The sequence below is a fragment of the Periplaneta americana genome, chromosome 17 (genome assembly GCF_040183065.1).
Source record: "Periplaneta americana isolate PAMFEO1 chromosome 17, P.americana_PAMFEO1_priV1, whole genome shotgun sequence".
NCBI classification, from domain to species: domain Eukaryota; kingdom Metazoa; phylum Arthropoda; class Insecta; order Blattodea; family Blattidae; genus Periplaneta; species Periplaneta americana.
Genome location: NC_091133.1, coordinates 105,522,490 through 105,542,894, shown reverse-complemented (window position 1 = coordinate 105,542,894; position 20,405 = coordinate 105,522,490). Strand labels below are relative to the sequence as shown.

General features: G+C 36.6%; 1 protein-coding gene across 6 annotated transcripts in view; it reads right to left on the bottom strand.

Moving 5' to 3' along the window:
* Positions 1–20,405, bottom strand: part of gpp (DOT1 like histone lysine methyltransferase grappa) — a 227,313-nt gene that overhangs the window by 131,535 nt on the left and 75,373 nt on the right. For all 6 annotated transcript variants that reach the window (XM_069816090.1, XM_069816093.1, XM_069816092.1 and 3 more), the window contains one exon: positions 2,996–3,070. In XM_069816090.1, coding sequence (XP_069672191.1) covers positions 2,996–3,033 — 38 coding nt within the window. In that variant the 5' untranslated portion in view covers positions 3,034–3,070. The remainder of the gene's footprint in view (positions 1–2,995; positions 3,071–20,405) is intronic.

Here is a 20,405-nt window from a genome sequence, read left to right as displayed (position 1 = left end):
AAAATTTTGCCTGGGATAAAACTTATCGGAATTAATTATTAAAGAAACTTTTGTTGTGTAACATTTTTCACAAAAATCAATAATAAGCGACATATTTCGGTTTATTTAATTCAGGCCCCCTTATAACCCCCCTTTTAAATAAGCCTAAAATCTAAGTTACAACGAACTTAATTTATGTTACAATTTTCATCGAAATCTGTTCAGCCATTATCGAGTGAAAAGGTAACAAACATCCAGACAGACAGACAGACAGACAGACAGACATACAAACAAAAATTTCAAATAAGCGATTTTCGGTTTCAGGGTGGTTAATTATATATGTTAGGACCAATTATTTTTGGAAAATCGAAAATTACCAGAAAAATTTCGGCTACAGATTTATTATTAGTATAGATGACAGCTAGGAAGTTCGTATTGTAATTCTGATGTTGAACTTGGTCTGAAACGCAAGTGAATGCATAGTAGCAAAGCAGCACGAGACGTCAGCAGACCAGCAAAACAAACAAGTATTGACGGCTGGTAAATAAACTTGTCTCTGAACCAACAATAGTCGGTTTAAAAATATCGTCCTATCCTACTTCAGCTTTCAAATCTCCCAATAAAATTTTCATGTGATATCCAGGTAACTGTTCAAAAGTGTTTTCCAATTCCTCATAGAAGCTATTCTTTATAATATATGGCCGTCTTTCTGTTCTGTAGGGGCGCGAGCAATTATAACTATGATATGGCACTATCCATCCTTAAATACTAAATACGATAACCTGTCACTGATAAATTCGACGTTTTTTACTGCTGATTTTATTCTTTTATGATTAAAGATGCTGTTCCTAATTTTATTGGTGATTATTGTTTCCTTCCTCCATAGTACAACAAGTAGTTGATTTCCTATTGGTAATATGGCATTCCCATATAATATAATATAATATAATATAATATAATATAATATAATATAATATAATATAATATAATATAATATAATATAATATAATATAATATAATATAATATAATATAATATAATATAATATAATATAATATAATATAATATAATATAATAATAATATAATATAATATAATATAATATAATATAATATAATATAATATAATATAATATAATATAATATAATATAATATAATATAATATAATATAATATAATATAATATAATATAACCTAACCTCCTGTACTCCCACAAAGTCTATTCCATATCTAGCTAGTTCTTTTGCTACTAATGTTATCCCTCCTGTTCTATAAAGACTCGTGACATTCCAAGTACCAAATCTCATAACCTTATTTCTTTGCTGTGGTCGCACCAAAGAATCAGTCCCATTCCGGGGCTTATGTTAGGGTTTCGTAACAAGCTCTTTTTTACGGTGATGAGTTGTTAGTCCTTAGCCTAACTCCCAAACTGGAAGACCATCGCCTTATCGGCTGTCCGCGACTGCTTAATCAATATACTAGCAGCTACGCTCCATATCTGGAGGCCGTTTTTCTCTATCCGCAATCTGAGGACGCGACATACCGTGGTGATAGGGACCCACAATACATGGCCATATCTTTTGGCGTTTTCCTTAATCTACACAATTTCATTGTACTTTTGTATGTTCCTTTTGCTTATTATTTTCAAGAATTTTAACTGGAAAAATTTAGAAATTTTACCTATTTTGACATTGTAAAAATTACACTGAATTTCCATAACCAAATTTTCCATAAAAAATGTTCCATTCAAAAAACGCTACAAAACATTAACTTCTAACATAAAAAGTGCTATAAACTGCTAAATCTAAAGCACTAAATTTTCAATTTTAAGTTTCTAAAATCTACCACCTCTAGTGATAAATAAATGGAGACCTATGAAATAATTCTGTCCTCCAGGGCTCAAACTCAAGCCTTTTCAAGACGCAGTCAGTAGATTTACGTCTATACTCGCACGTCAGTGCTACGTACAAAAACGTTCTTGGTAGCAATTATGTCTTCACAAAGGTTCTGGACAATCCCACACATTAAGAAGAATAGGCCTACACATAATGGGAGGAACCAGTTACATGTTTCTGAACGTCTACATTTTGCATTGTGTTTTTCATCAACATCTCAGAAAGTTGTTTTTGGCACTTAGCACATTTAGAATGTTACGTCCTCAATTTCATACTGAGCTCTTCTCCGCAGATGTAACAACTTCTAAATTCACATTCGAACCCATGTATTTTCATCTGATATTCCATAAATAATCCAACGGAAATAATGATGAGGAGATGAAGATGAAAACTACTAGCCTACCGGTACTACCGAAATACTAGAGCCAGGATACTTTTTGTTTAGAAATATACCAATGCTTTCTAGGTTAAGTTAAACTACAAACTAATAGATTCACTTCCAGATTTATGGTTATTCTGATATCACATCTGATGATATTGAATTTCGTCGTGCGCGTCATGCTTTCCACGAGCGAAGAAATCCGTTCATTGGACTCGATGACAATTTTAAATTATATTTCGGTTACCAAAATATGTAGTGGAAGAACTTGAACAAAGGTTACGTCCTCAGTTACAACCACAAACAAAACGAAATCATGCTCTGAATCCAATGTTCATGATCCTCTTCAGATCTTTTTATACGCATAGTCTGGAAGCGGTTATGATTAGGTTTTCTTTCTCGTTGGCGAAACAGCTGAAAATAAACTGGCTTTACACACCAATTTCATTCATGTTTCGCGATGCTGCCACATATCTTAGTGTAAATATCAGTTAGTACTAAACATTGTGTATATATATTATGTAAATGTTGTACAACCTGTAATTATTTACTATAAAATTCTGGTTAAAATAAACTATGGTTAGTGACTTATTAACTGGGTCTGAATGTTTTCGCAGTATTGCTTGCAAAATGATTTCTTTTTCAGGTCTTTCTTTAAAGTTTCTACAGTTCCAATTATTCTGGTGTGTTGTTATTATTATTATTATTATTATTATTATTGTGTCATGGTCCTGCCTTAACTTACCTCCTGGTGTCGTAGTCTGCCAGAATGTTGTTCTCCATTGGCAGCTTTAGCTCTGGGAAGTCGTCGCACACCCATCTGAAACAGACAAAATATTATTAATGTTTCCTCCATTCTTCGTGCACTATGTGTAAGTAAAAGCTAACGACGGAACTCCATGTCTGCAGACAGTGTAGTACAACGTCTGCGTTGAATCAGGCCAGTGGGCTGCCGCAACGGGACCGGCAATCACGCCGTCCCGCTTCGCGGACCCGGTTCGATTCCCAGACTTCTTGGAACCACCTACATCCAAACCGCAATCGAGTGAATTTTGTTTCATGTTAAACTATTTGGGCATGCGTTCCTATATTTAAATATTGACAGTATAGATGATCATCATCAACACCATCTTCATCTTCCGAAAGCTCGCTCCGGCTCCAAAATGTATTTTCAGAAAGAGGAAAATTATATATTTATTTTTCAATGACAGGTACTGAGATTAACATCTTTGACCTAAAGAAAGTATATGAAACCACGAGTAAAGCAGAGTACAGAAAGAGCATTAATCAATTTGTTGCACTACATTTTTAAAAGACTGCAGAGCAATAACCATTATTTGTGTACAAGTAATACTAATAAGTAATATAAACTAAAGCCTTAGCATACCGCTTGGTAAATTAGGGTTCTCTTGAGTGGAGCTATAATAATATAATATAATATAATATAATATAATATAATATAATAATAATAATAATAACAATAACAATAACAGGGCTTTTAATGAACCCGGAGGGTCATTGCCTCCCTCACATAGGCCTAAGCCCGCCATTGGTCTCTATCTTCAGTAAGATTAATCCATTCTCTACCATTATATCCCACTTCCCTCAAATTCATTTTAATATTATCCTCCCATCTACGTCTCAGCCTCCCCAAAGGTAATAATAATAATACTAATAATAACAATAATGGTCTCTAGCTTCAGCAAGATTAATCCATTCTTTACCATTATATCCTATATCCATTCTTTACCATTATGTCCTATCTCAAATCCATTTTAATATCCTTCCATCTACGTCTCCGCCTTCCCAAAGGTAATAATAATGATGATGAGAATAATAATAATAATAATATGAAACCACTATGAAAATTGAACAGGGAAATGGGAGAAGAGACGTTTTCCTTATTTCCAAAAGCATTCCCGGTATACGATATATCTAACTTTGAGAGAGGAACAGAGGTTAAGGATGTTTGATAATTAGGTGCTTAGAAAAATATTTGGAGCCAAGAGGAATAAAGTTATAGGAGAATGGAGAAAGTTACACAACGCAGAACTGCATGCGTTGTATTCTTCACCTGACATAATTAGGGACATTAAATCCAGACTTTGAGATGGGCAGGGCATGTAGCACGTAAGGGCGAATCAAGAAATGAGTGTTAGTTTGGGAGGATGGAGGGAAAAAGACTTTTGGGGAGGCCGAGACGTATATGTGAGGATATTAAAATGAATTTGAGGGAGGCGGGATATGATTGTAGAGACTGGATGAACCGATGGCGGGCTCATGTGAGTGCGGCAATGAACCTCTAGGTTCCTTAAAAGCCGTAAGCAAATTATTATTATTATTATTATTATTATTATTATTATTATTATTATATAAATGCACAATATATTGCAGCCTCTCTTTTCCATCACAAATTCTTCATAGTCTATAATTTTTTACATTACCGCAAGACAGATGCATAAACGAAAGACGTCATTTTAAAATCCGAGTACATATCCTGAACTACTGAAATAGAGAGTCAGCCTTCCCTTCCGGAATGTACTCATCAATACACTTTTCACAACTACCAATGTTTTGACTGCTACCCCATGATGAATGAATCTGCTGTCAACATAAAGTTAGCGTTATAGCGAAACGTGCTGTTAATGGAAGTTGGCAAGCTGGGACTCTGAGGGTAAAAGGGATCTGAGCGGTCTTGGGACACGCCTCTTCTGTCAGGAACCAGGCAGTTCTAACGGACACTCGTGAAAAATCGCTTTTGGAATAGGTAAAAATGGTTATAGCGAAGAGATCTTGCAAAAAAAAAATTACCTTTGCCTGGAAAATAACGGCACAACAATTCCATTGGGGTGAAAAGCAAACATTAATAAAAAGAAAACTTAAGCAGCTATAATTATTAATACTAAATTTTATTAAGGTATCTATATTCTTGCTATTTTTATTGGACAATTTTAGGAGCAATGGAGTACTTTTCCAAGTAAATAATATAAAAATAAATAGAATCACAAATTATATAATTAACTTTTATCTCGAGATAATGGACAACAATAGTACATTACGAACGATATAAAAGGTAGAAGGTCAAACGAGAAGGTAACGCACTAAACTCGCATTCGGGAGATACCGTGTTTAATCACCTGTGCCGACCAATGTAGTCAACGTTTCTTCTGTCATTTTTTCTCTCCTGAATATAATTACTTTTGAGTTAAATAAAGGCGAATGCCGGATTTGATCCCTATTACCACCACGAAATAGACAGTACAACAGCAACAAGCATTGCCAATAGTAACCAAATAGTCGCGATATGACTTAGCAGTTAATGCGACTATAGACAAATTAAGATAAAAAAGTAGTAATCAGTAGAAATGAAGATAAACAAATTCTATGATTCCAAAAGTTTCCTTCGCACTATGTTTCGCAAAAGGATACGGGAATAAATCGTAGGGAAATGTTTAATATCTCTGCATGTTTCAACTTTAACATAACGTGAAATCTAAATAAACCTCTCAAAAGTGGGATATACTTAGAAAAAGTAACATTTAAGAATCAGTTCAGAAGAGGTTATTATATTACCGGTTGCGTGATGTCCATTTCTAGAAAAATTATGTAGGAAATCTATATATAGAGCACGTGAGACCAAGGAAACACACTTGCTTTCGCAATCCTCCTGATAAGGTAGAATACTTGAAGCGAAAGAAGAAAATGAATATAGTTGACGAGCTTGTGTGTGTGTGTGTGTGTGTGTGTGTTTAAGGGGGGCTCAGGTTTAGAGCGAGAGAAGTCATAAAACCTGCTACCCTCCACCACCCCTGTTTCTATGTTATAAAATACAAACTTTTAACTTACAAGCGAAAAAAAGAATCGCTGTATTAATGAAAACATGAATTATTCAAAGAAAACTTTCATTGACGCGAATTTAATTTACTTTTAAAAACATTTGATGTAATACAAACATTTTACAGTTTTCATTTAAATTAAACAGACGTACATCATGTTTCTTTGACGACACATCTTCAAATTAAGTTGAAGCAAAATGCAACGTTGCGGGGAAAAAAATAAAGGAAACCAAACACCTACGAAAATAATTGGGGTAATTACTCATCCTTAAAAAATTACACACGTGACAAAAAGTTCAGTCATGTGATTTTGGAACAAGTTAATACTTCCTGCTACCTTACCTGCAGTATTTATTATGAAAGCCAAAAAGATATGAAGAGCAGACTACAGGGGAAAAACAAAGTCATAATTCTCCTAAGGGTGATATCTTCTAATTCAGTATATTACTGCAAATTTAAGGCTATTCCTAATAAGAAAGTAGGAAAGGATAAATGTATCCGTGGTGATAATCCTCCTTTACCAGTTTTCATAAGAGAAACACATACATTTTGCAGTAATATACTGAATTAGATAATAACATTACCTTTATGAAAATTGTGACTGTTTTTCCCTGTACTCTTCTTAAAGGCTTTAATATAGAAATTACAAAATGTCTACAAATTCTGCGATTGATAAAACTCTACCCTAAAACAGCATCTGATACAGAAATATTCCAGACTGAAAGTATATAAAACTTTTGACTTCCCAACTTTCTTGTAAGGTAGTGAAGTCTGGGTTCTAAAACAGACACCAGCAGATTAAAAGCTGTCAAAATGAGATATCTGCGACGAATAATTGCTCCCCATCGGAGAAATGAAGACAAATTAAAATAACTTCACACGCAACCGCTAGAGAAGAAGCGTTTCAAAAAGAGGAACAGATGACTAGGCCTAACACGTTTCCAGAATCCCACCAAGTATGTAGGATACCTCCAGAAATATTACCACTCACAAGGACGAAGACGACCTGGACGTCGACATAATTTCGTGCTTGATGTATGATGATGAAAAAAATAAATCACCCAAAGTGTTAAGTTCACCAATTCGTAGTATAAAGCATAATGTTATTAGTGGTATTATATCATAAACAGGAAAAGTTATACAGGGTGAATCTAAATTCAACCAACAAACTGTGTTGACTGATAGGAGACATCATTTAAATTATTTTGAAGTAGTAAACCACATGCAGGAAACACTTTGTTTCTTAGCAACAGGAAGCGGAAGTGTCCACGGAAGGATCCGATAATAAAAATTACATCCTATAGGGCATAAATATACGCTAACACTGTGCCTCAACTCATTCCACTATCCAAACAGTGCAGCACATTTTCTGGCTGACGTACGTAGGTACCTTGATAATGCTCTTCATGATATATGGATTGGATGTGGTGGTATAAGTATCCTGGCCTGCTAGGTCGCCTGATCTAAGCTCATTAGACCAATTTTCGCCATGTCTAGACACGTTCTGTAAACCCCTTAATACACAAGCAGGGTGGAGGGGTAAGGCAAGATCTCCATCTCCTTAGACATCACTTGTTCAATCAGCCAGAGACCCAACCAATTCCTTTTCATCTTCCTGATCAGTTTCAACGTCATTCTTTCTTCATCCACTCTTCCCAACACAGCTTCATTTCTTATTCTGTCTGTCCATTTCACACACATTCCAATTTTCTCCATATTCACATTTCTAATGCTTTGTGAGCAATATCGGACAAAGATAAATGCAAATAAGACGAAGACAGTGGTCATAGGAAGAAAATTAAAGAATATAAAATTGCGAATTCAAAATGAGGCAGTAGAGCATGTGAACAGCTCTAAACACTTGAGGTGTACTACAAGCTAGTAACATGAGCTGCTGCTAGGAAGTCAAAGGGATGATAGCACAAGGTCTAATGCAGTGATCGACAAAGATTATGTCATATACAATACAGTCCGCAAAACACAGCAAAGGGGGCGATAAGAGGAGGAAAGGTTGGGAATATCTTCGTAAGTTTTCAGTGTGCGGAGACGGACAGTGAACATACCGAAACTGCCTACTGAAGGATGCACTAGAAGGAATGGTGAATAGAAGAGTTCGGGGCAGAAGGAGATATCAGATTATAGAAGGCATTAAGATATGTAGCTCATATCCCCAGAATAAGAGAAAGACAGAAAATAGGAAAGATTGGAGAAAGCTGAGTTTGCAGTGAAAGACCTGCCCTTGGACAGGACACCATGAATTAATGAATACCCGCCATTGGAATAAAAATATAGTGTTTATGTATTCAACACAGTTTAGTGATTGAGGGCAAACACAACGTGGGAACAACGACCACGGGCTACTTCTTTAAAAAAGGCACTGAAGTTTGTCATGCCTTCAACAAGTGTATGTTTCAATTGCAGCTATTACTCAGTGTTTGTGAAATGGGATATTGAGAATTGAAAGCAGTGGAAATTTTGAAAGAACACTGCCACATCCTATTTCACAATATCATCCAAGCAGTCCACGCCTGTGGAGTAACGGTTAGCACGTCTAGCCGCGAAACCAGGTGGCCCGGGTTCGATTCCCGGTTGGGACAAGTTACCTGGTTGAGGTTTTTTCTGGGGTTTTCCCTCAACCCAATATGAGCAAATGCTGGGTAACTTACGGTGTTGGACCCCGGACTCATTTCACCGGCATTTTCACCTTCACCTCATTCAGACGCTAAATAACCAAAGCTGTTGATAAAGCGTCGTAAAATAACCTACTAAAATAAAATAAAATCATCCAAGCATGTTCCTCGGGGCAACATATGGAAGTTGCCGGCCGAAGAATTCGAGTCTAGACAGCCTCCGAATTTTACGCCTATGACGACTTGCATATTTCACAATAATTTTGAGACTGATACTTCTGTATGTATAATATCTCAAGAATCACTTCTGCAAGTCTCGCTCAGTCTTCGTGAATATGTGGATCCTTGAAGTAATGGAGTCGTTGAACCTGGAGTTCCGGTGGTCGCCCGGAATGAAGGCCACATGACACCCGCCCTCGGACCGGAACGCCACGCAAGGCCGCAGTCCCTGGAGGCCGTGATTTCTTGAAATGTGCGAAACTGCGCCACAACACAGCTCATCAGGGTGTTTGGCGACACAGAACCCGCGTCTGTCTCATTTGCATCGATCTGAGCGGGGTCGTTCACACGGCGGAGCACTAACCTCGCAGAGCGGCCGCGCATTGCTCGCATCAAGGTCAGATGTCGGCGCAGCATATTCGGCAAGCCACGGCGCTTCTCCTCTCACACCTCGTCAGTGACTGAGTGATCGGCTTTTTACGTTCTCGATTAAACCAACTGCACAAGTTTAGGGCTGCCATTCGTCCGTATTTTGTAAGCATACTTTGTATTTTAAGACCCGTGTCCGTATCCATATCATACAAGTAAAGGAGTGACGAAATGTCCTTATTTTCTGGCTCAAGCTAGGGATGGAGAGAAATAATAGTTTCTATATCTTCCTCCTATAAAGTCACCAACTATAATAGCCACTGGTTTATAATAATAATAATAATAATAATAATAATAATAATAATAATAATAATAATTCTTTATTTATACTGGCAGAGTTAAGGCCATAGGGCCTTCTCTTACACTCTACCAGGTCACAAAGTATTCAAGGAGTTAAAATTTAACAAAAAAGTTACAGAACAGAATAATAACATATTACAAAGAGAAATAATAATAGCATAATAAAATCGACACTAAACAACATGAAAATAATACTATAATTATTATAGTATAATAGAAAAAAAAAGTAAAATACATTGGAATATAGCAAAAGGAACTCATTTAGCACAAATGGTTAATATGGAAAACGTAATGAAGAATATAACAAAATAGAATATAATAAAATAATAAAAAAGAAAAAAAAAGAAAATTAAATAAAATTCACAATAAAAGGCTATGATAATAAATTCGTCAGCTGATAAAGGGAACAAAAACGGGAAAGGAAGGAAAAGAAATATATAGCTTATATTTTTACATAACTATCACAGAGAAAACGGCTTATAACTGAAAGGAATCTGAGTTGAAAAAGTGCAATTTTAATTTATTTTTGAAACTAGACAATGTCCGACAGTCTCTGACATGTTGTGGTAGAGAGTTCCAGAGATGAGCTGCAGAGACGGTGAAAGATGAAGAGTAGAAGGATGTTCTGTGTTTAGGAATGGAGAGTGTGATATGGTATTGTGAGCGAGTATCTATTTCGTGATATGAGGACAAATGTTGAAAACGAGAAGCTAAGTAGCTAGGATTGGAGTTTTGAAGAATATTGAAGAGTAAAGTGAGAGAGTGAATACTTCTTCGCTCTTTGAGACGGACCCAGGACAGCATATTTAGTGAAGGTAGTTTATACACTTTAGCCTTAAAGATACAACAAAGACCAAAGCACTGCAGTCACAAATTACGTATAATAAGTTAACGTTTTAAATAAGTAGGCTACAAACTATAAGGGAAAACACGGAAATTTTACATGAAGCAATTAAAGAGATAGGTTTGGAAGTGAATCCCGACCAGACAAAGTACAATGATCATGTCTCCTGACCAGAACATAGTACAGTCAACTCCGGTTATAGTGAACCTCTGCGGACCAGCATATTTCGTTCACTATATCCGAAGTTCGCTAAAACCGAAGTGTCTGTTTTTATACTACTGACATTGCTATACATAGAGTATTATGCCCGTTTGGGATAGACCACGTTCAATATCAGTACTAATGTTCGTCCGCTTTATCTTCCAACTTAAACACTTTACAGTTCGACATCCTGATGTTCACAGTTGGAAACTTGTCTAATCTGATCATGTAGTGACCGATTTCGCTCCTCTTCCCACTAGAGGTATGCTATTGTGTACTCGACCTTGGAATTTCGCCGGGTTCACTTTTACAAAGACGCGGGAGGGAGGGTTGAAGACCATTATACTGTAATCCTTCTTGTATTTGCTATTTGATCACTACTCCCTTTTACAAAAGAAAATACTTTATCTTCCTATTCTTCTAATAACCTCTTTTAAAGAAGTCAAAACTAATCCTTTCTTTATCCCTCACTGCGTACACTATTCTCTTTAACATGTTTCAAGCTGTCCAGGAAGGTGAACAAATCCTTTGTCTTTAAGGAGTAGAAGGTATGAGATTTTGTTCTGAACATATTCCTGGAAGTTTATAGGAGAAAGGGTTTCCTGAATTACCATTTTGACCATTTTAAAATTACATTTTCTTGGGGAAGTTCTAATTCTAGGTTCACTATAGCCGAAGTGGGGGTTCACTATAAACGAAAATATTAATATGCTTTTTAATGTATGCGGATCGGGACCAACTATTTAGGTTCACTATAGCCGAATGTTCACTATAACCGAGTTCACTATATCCAGAGTTGACTGTACTTACGAAATGGAAATACAAAAATTGGAAATTTATCCTTTGGAGAAGTGGAAACATTCAAGTATCTTGGAGGAACAGTAACAAATATAAATGACACTCGAGAGGAAATTAAACTCAGAATAAATATTATTCGGTTGAGAAGCTTTTATCATCTAGTCTGCTTAAAAAAAACTTAAAAAAAGTTAGAATTTACAAAACAGTATAGGTCTACTATCGGTTGTTCTGTATGGTTGTGAAACTTGGACTCTCATTTTGGAAGAGAAACAGAGGTTAAGGGTATTTGAGAATAAGATACTTAGGAAAATGTCTGGGCAAAGAGGGATGAAGTTACAAGAGAATGGGGAAAGTTACACAACGCAGAACTACACGCATTGTATTCTTCACCTAACGTAAAATTTTGGAACGTTAAATCCAGAAGTTTGAGGGGCGCAGAGTATGTAGCACATAATTATGGGTGAATCTATAAATGCGTACAGAGACCTGAGGGAAAAAGACCTTTGGGGAGATCGAGACGCAGATGGGAGGATAATATAAAAATGGATTTGAGAGAGGTGGAATATGATACTATGGACTGGATTAATCTTGCTCAGGATAGGAACTGATGGACTTATGTGAGGATGGCAATGAACCTCCGGGTTCTCTAAAAGCCATTTGTAAGTAATTCTTACGCTTATTTCATAAGCTAAGTACTCAATAAACTCAGCCAAAAGCCTGTTCTACCATAGGGAATCAAAAAATTTGTCCACAAAGAATTATTGAAACCTATAAAATACTTAATAAATACATCAAAAAGGAGGAAGGAAAAAACGGGGGGGGGGGAGGAGAGGACATTCAAAATAGCTAGAAATATTTAGTAGCAAACCAAGAAAGGAAGCTGTAGCTAACTCTCGATTAATAAGGGTCACGATTGTTTTGCTGAACACCTGAATAGATAGGAAGGTACTTCCAACAAATGCTCTATTTATAGTACTGCTGTTATGAATTCGGAACACCTAACGAGCTCAGGATTAGACACAGACTCTCAGAGGCAGAATAAATATTTGTAAACTGTATTTAGATGTTAGAATTGTATGACATACCCCTGTGATTTTTACTCTCTTATCACCTTTGTATTTTTTTAATTAATTTTTGCATTTTCTGAAAATTGTTGTTTTATGTATCCTGTATTTTATATTTTACCAGTGTGGATTCATGTCTGGGAAATTCAACAATCAATCAGATATTTGCGATAAGGCAGATACTGGAAAAATGTAACGAGTATAACATAGGACTACACTTTTTGTTCCTGGACTTTAAAGCAGCTTACGATAGTATCAATAGAAACGAATTGTTTAAGGCATTGCTCGAATTTCAAGTTCCAGAGAAATTGATAAGATTAATAATGGCAACAATGGAGAGTAACAAATGTAGAGTCAAAGTAAATGCAGAATTGTCGGAAGCATTTGAAATAAGTAAGGGATTAAGGCAAGGAGATCCTTTAGCTTGCCTATTGTTTAACGTCGCCCTAGAGAAGGTAATAAGGGCAGCTGGAGTACAAACAACTAATACTATTTTCTATAGAACATCCCAGACCTTGGCATTTGCTAATCACGTAGTTATCATTAGTAGAAACAACAAAAGTCTGAGTAATGAATTTGAGAGACTGAATGAAAAGGCTGGACAAATGGGATTAGCTATCAATCAAGAGAAAACAAAATATATGTTTAGTGGGTATTCTAGAATATCAATACCAAAGGAGCTTAAGATACAGGAATTTACGTTTGAGAGGGTCAAGTCTTTTAAATATTTGGGGCCAGTAGTAACAGAAAACAATACCAAGGATAGTGAAATAGGAGCTAGATTAATAGCAGCCAATAAGAGCTATTTTGGATTAGCAAATATATTAAGAGCAAAGAATGTTCCTTGTACGATTAAAACTAAAATTTATAAAACAATGATAAGACCGGTGTTGATTTATGGAGCGGAGACTTGGACCCTGACAAAAAGAGAGGAAAATTCTCTGGGAACTTTCGAAAGAAAGATCTTAAGAAGAATATATGGAGCGATTAATGCGGGAGGAATATGGGGGAAGAAGGTTTAACCGGAAATTATATCAGTTATCTGAAGAACCGGATATAGTGGCGATTATAAAAGCAGAAAGGATAAGATGGTTTGGTCATCTCATGACAATGAGCGAAGACGAAATAGCCAAAAAGCTGCTTTTTAATGAAACTGGAGGGATAAGGAAAAAGGGAAGACCTAAGCTCAGATGGTTTGATGGTGTTGCAGATGACTTGGTGGCATTAGGAGTGAGAAATTGGAGGAGGAAGGCACAGGAAAGACAAACATGGAAAATAATTGTTGAGGACGCCAAGGCCCACGAGTGGCTGCAGTGCGGAGATGATTTTATATTCTAATCAATTTTAATTTTCTCAGTTATATATGTAATGAGTGTCACAAATGTAATGCATTAAATTCCAATAAAACCATATGTAACAACAGTACGACGGGCACCCTGGGATCTAAGCCGGAGTCTCTAGCGTAAAAAGCCAACTAACAGTGGTTCTTTTATACGGTGTAATAAAATTTAGTTTAAGTCATTCTTTGGTTGCAAAAGTGTTCCTTTAAAATTATCATCATTTACTTAAGTTCGCTGACCCGCCCTGGATTTACGCGGATCACATCATCGACAAGCAGCACAGACAGAACTAAACGCTAATTAAATCACAGTCTGTACGTCTCTGCAGCGACAGGTTGACTACGCATCACTCAAGACTAAAAATAAACCCAGAACAGATGAGTATCACGCGGAGCAACGGAATGTGTACGGCAGCTTTCTATCCGATCCGTTTCTCTTTGCCAATTCACAACTATAGTTCATCTCATTCCATTAAGTTTGGATAACTTCTATTAAAATGTCGTTAAATAAAGCAATGAGCGACAGCATTACCGACACAAAATTCCAATTCTCTCCACTTTTCCGAAAAATAGCTTTCTACATCGGAGACCAGGTTCAAATACAGACTGTGCTGATGCAGGTTTGCGCGAGTAAAACTGTGATCTTGTGTCGTAGATTTACAGCACTTAAATAGCACGTTTATGTAATACCCAGTCGGAAGCCTTCGTGTTGTGATATATCTTTTTTGCACGCATTAATACTTGCAAAGCCAAGCGCTGTTGTCACGTTTCCGCTGTAAAGATCGTTCCTATAGTTACAATTACCATACCGGTACATTTATTTCAACTCGCGACAATAAACTTCAGATATAGCAACGGTGTTTCGTACTCCACGTGAAGTTGATATCGGTAAGTCAATTAAAAATGCTAAAGCATCATTGGTAATACTACCGCATCTTATGACTTGAGCGGCATCTGAGACGGTCTAATTACTGAACAAACTCTTACCTTATCTCTTCAAAGGAAAGTGTCATCTTTGATGCGGGCTGAATGTTAATACAATGCAGGCATTATAGACTACAGTCAAATAATGACATTTTCACGATAAAATATCAATTCTTTTGTTTTTACTCTTAAAAATTATCTGCATGAATACTGATGCTTCTCGGAAAATTTCAGAGGCTTGCGCCCCTTAGAACATTTGTTTTGCATCCATTTTTAAAGGTAGCGCGTTACTTCCACAGAGCGAAGAGCTTATATCGAAAATAATATCAAAATATCAAGTAGCTACCTGCCATCATGTACAGGGTGTTTCAGGAGGAATTTTAAATACTTTAGGAGTGGTAGTATGGGCAAGTCTAAGTATGAAAAGTTCATATAAACATGAGTCTAATTTTCAACGGGTGTGGAAACAAAAGTTTTTGGATGTTACATATAAAAAAACCATACAAAAGATATAAAGGGAAGACAAATGACCTGATTGGATTCATTGATTATTTAAATGGTATCAACAATTTGCAACAGTCCAAAGTAGGCCTAATTGTTCAAGAATCCCACCACCACTTCAATGCACTTTTCAAATCTCTTGAGATCGTTTTGGCGTTCAAAATTTTACTATTCATAATACAAGCGATCAACTGTATCTTGTGTTTACTTTCTCTTTGTAGAATTAGCTTCTCCTCTCTTCCCAGAGGCTACAATCTAAAGGGACCGAGGTCTGGGGACCTTGGTAGCCAATGAACGTGACCATGGAGGACGATCCATCGTTCAGGGAATGTTAGATTCAGATGATGTGTCACGTGGCTACCAGGCCTATAATGTGCATGTCATAATTTTTTATAAGTCGTTCAATCAAACAATAAATGCAATCAATGTCGTTTGCCTTCCCTTCATACCATTTATAAGATTTCTTATGCGTAACATTCAAACGTAACACCACACGCACTGAAAATTGAGCGCATACACACACACACACACACACAGATATATATATAGAGTCTCTTGTGTGATCTGAAATAATCTGATTAGTGTAGTATGTAGTTAATCGGCGTGTGCATTGGAGGGGGAAAGGAACTCGCTACCCTACCCCATTATCTCCTGGCCTAGCTGCCTCATAAGTGGTGCCTTGTTGGTTTCACTTGCGAGGTTCACACCTGTCTTCGGACAGTTGATTAAACAGTGTGTATGTGTTTAAAAATTAAAAAAAAAAAATTGAAGCCCAATGCACTTGAATATGATTGCATTTAAAACTGCTTCCCCGTGAGACACAATGCCAAAGACTGAAGCGTTTTATATTAACATACAAGCTGAAGAAAAATTCGATAAGCAAATACCTAGAGGCAACAGGAGAAGCCAAAACAAATATATAATTTCTTAAATAACCACAGATCTGTAATGCGTCCTTGAAACGCTACGGGTCATTAAACTGGCAAGGAGCATGGTCATCCTGCCCAGATAAGTCATAAGGGATTACTGAAAGGTTCTTACGTATGATGACTGGTAAAGAGGAAACAAGTTATGACATTTCGAATTATTATTATGAATTTTAAAATAAGTGTTTAAATTAACCAGCACTGATCTTGTTACAAACATGGCAACGACGGAACAGAGACTTCGTGTTAGGTTAAAAAAAATGTGAGGTGTGTATCTCATTGTGACTTCGGATGCTTCAAGAATATAAGATCCATCTCAGAGTCAACTAGAGGTCCAGTGATCTTGTAGGCGAATTTAAAAGATTCGCTCCATTGTCCCAGAGACGAAAAGAAATTAAGTACAGTATGTACTCGTGCAACACGTTTCATATACAAGGCGATGCAGAGCTTAGAGCTCGGTAGCAAACGCCAGAGTTGTCAGCAGCTGGCAGACCGCTTCAAGGACGAATTTCAGACACCTCTGAACGTTCGAGGAAATTCGTTTTGGTCTTTTCTATTACCGCTAGCAGTTCGAGCACCAATTTTTCTTCACCCTGTAAAAATTACGCCATTTACTTTTCAATTAGAAATGTCGTCTCATCTTCAAATCGCTTATTAAGGTCATTTTAAATTAAATTTAGAACTTAGAAAGTATCCCACTGCATGCTTAAACAACTCTGTCAAACTCAACATCCCAAATAAAATTCAGCTTTCCAGCTTCCTTAACCGAACTTATTTTCGAAGGTGCATATTATAATCATGCACATTTCTTCTATTTCGCCTTATTTTCCTCTCAGTTTTCGCACCTTCCATCTTCTTCTTTTACTCTTTTTTTTTTGTAGCATTTCTATTAACAGTCTTCCTCTTACTTTCGCTTTCTTCTTCTATATCACTTCCTTTCCGCATTCCTTCCCCTCATTTCAATTTTTTTTCTTTATCCCTTCTGCTACTCTAGTCCTCATTCTTACCACTGCTCTTTAGTCTTCTAGTTTTATCACACATTTAGTCTTCATGAAGGACGCATTTATATCTTATCTAATCCTTTCATACTTTTAAGAATTTGATTTATCTACCCGCATTATGTGAAGTGTTGAAGCTTTGGAACATTGCGTAAAACGGTATTCCTACCACATCTGCGATTATGAGAAGTAGGCAATTCTGATAACTAAATGAAATTACTGTAGTTGAAAGTGTCACTCAATCTGAGAAGACACAAGGTCTTCCATTTATTATAGATTTAAAATACAAACGAAAGGAGCTGATAAAAATTCCAAGCTTTTGAGTTCCTTTTTTCATGCTCATAATCCTGGATTTTTGGCATGATACAAGAACACATTCTGAACTCTCGTGACGTGTTAGTATTACGCCGAACTTCCATATGACAATATATGAACAAACGTAAGTGGCCAAGAGGAATTCTATTCTACTCACAAGGGAGAGTCCTACGAAGCGACAGAGCTGAGCCATGAGTTTGCGGACCTACCGCTGGTTGGTCGACAAAAACACTGGGGACCGTTCGCTGAAAGGCACTTGTACAGTATATAGCCGCTTTACTAGTAAGTGCGACGTTATATCGCGAATGTCTGTTGAAAGCAGCACAATTTTGATACAATATATTGTACATAATGCACTTTTAATGATATCAGCAAGTCCACAGACATGTGTACAGCTGGAAAGGTAAGATCTGAGCCAAGCACTGGTATGCGCAGTAGACCTTGATATCTTCTATATCGAGGCGTATCAATAAAACTGCAAGTTTACATTAGAGCCATTTAGATATAGAATAATTTTTGCTATCCTTGTCTACTTAACAGGGTACCTTTTGATTCTTCTTCATGTCCACTGTAATTCTCGAAAGATTTTTGAAACATAAATAGTTTCCATTAAGGAGTTAGGTAAAGCTTACAGCAGTAAAATTTTTGGAAATATTCAACATTTTTTTCCTCCATTACTGTATCTTGTACAATAATGAAAATTGGTATGTGTAAAATACTATTCTTCTGCTATATGAAAAAATCACTTTTACGATTAAAAAAAAATATTTTTTTTTTTTTCAAAATTCAATTCACTGTGCAGTAATGAAGCGTTTCCCTCATAACTCATAAACTTGTTAACTTTTTCATGTTCTCTCTCTTTTATTTTATTGCTGACTCATGTTTACAATATCATGCTCTTTCAACTACATTCTTTAATAAATAAGATTTTTTTTATTTTATGTTAGAAGAAAATACTCATATTTGACAATTTTTTTAATTTATTTTTCATCAGACAATCCATCAAAGATAGAGAAGTGATCTTGCATCATATTCTAAATATGGCATGCATAAATACACCCAAAAAATTTCATCACAGAATGTTAGAAATTTTTTGAATTATGTGGGAAACGCTGCATCACTGCACAGTGAAGTGAATTTTGAAAAAAAAAAAAATGTAATTTTTTTTAATCGTAAAGATATTTTTTTATCCAGACGTTTGAGATGGGCAGGACATGTAGCACGTATGGGCGAATCCAGAAATGCATATAGAGTGTTAGTTGGGAGGCCGGAGGGGAAAAGACCTTTGGGGAGGCCGAGGCGTAGGTGGGAAGATAATATTAAAATGGATTTGAGGGAGGTGGGATATGATGGTAGAGAATGGATTAATCTTGCTCAGGATAGGGACCAATGGCGGGCTTATGTGAGGGCGGCAATGAACCTCCGGGTTCCTTAAAAGCCAGTAAGTAAGTAAGTAAGTAAAGATTTTTTTTTTTCATATAGCAGGACAGTGTTTTACACATACTAGTTTTCATTATTGTACAAGATACAGTAATGGAGGAAAAAAATGTTGAATATTTCCAAAATTTTACTGCTGTAAGCTGTACTTAACCCCTTAAAATATTTCAATAACCCTGCATTTGTTGATACGCCCTTCCGGTATGATGCCCTTGATATATTTGACCATATTCTATTATTTCTCTAATTTTCCGCGATTTTTTCATTAAATACGTTTCTGTTTATTCTGACAGTAACTTGCTTAAATCAAACATGGTAGGTGATACAAACTATTGAAAAGTGTGGCTTACGCTACAGTAGTGGGGATTCCCGCTCCCACTTGAGGTGCACTACGGAGGGGGTCAATTCGTGTTCCACACGACAATGCGCCGGTTAATAGCATACCCGACCTTCACCCTGGTGAACTCATCTGGCAAGAGGGGAATGTCGGGCCGGTTATCAGTTGTTGCGGTGTCAGTGCACACGGCACTCGTACAACATTCGAATATAGTTTAAACTTCATACATATTCATATTATGAATCTCTATCACAAAAACAGAACGAAGTTAGAGGCCAGCCCATTAGTCAATCAGTGTTTCCTTCCAATTTTAATACCTGCTTTCCACAACAAACAAAACTGGCGAATGTTTTATGTTTAACCAAAGTCATACTTTAACCCCTGCGGTGGCTGAGTGGTCAGATCTGCAGCCTGTCACGCAGGCGACCCGGATTCGAGTCCCGGTCAGTGTCTATAGTGACACTTGTGGCGAACAAGGTCGCAGTTGGGATTTTTCTCGAGGTTTTCCCCCCATATTAGGCATCACCATCATTACGTCAACATTTCTCCATTTCGTCGTCATTCCATAGCATTTCCCGATTACCGGCTGTCGACGGACGGAGAGGGCTGGCCTAGGGACGAGGGGGGGATGACTGCTCGAAACCTGGATACGCAGCGAACCTTAGTGTAGTCAGCCGGTGAGAGTTTGGGAATGCACCTAGCTTGAGAGTTAGCGCATGAGATCGTAACAGGTTGCAGTGTTGGGCCATTGTGCCCCCTCCCGTAAATTACATTCCAATGTTATATTTTTATTACACTGTTACTATTATTTCAACGTCCGTAACCTCTGATATTGCCAAACTTGAAGATACTGTAGGATTTTCAGCCCATCAAATAATTACTATAGTTTGGGACCATATTTTTTGGTGAAATAAAATTGGCGATTTCGATATTAATCCTGCCAATTTTTCAGTGGGTATTTCGTGTAATAAGTTATCAAATACTGTAAATGTATTGTTTAATATAAAACTTTTTATTCCTTTTTTTTTTTACACATATCCCACATCAAGGTCACCAA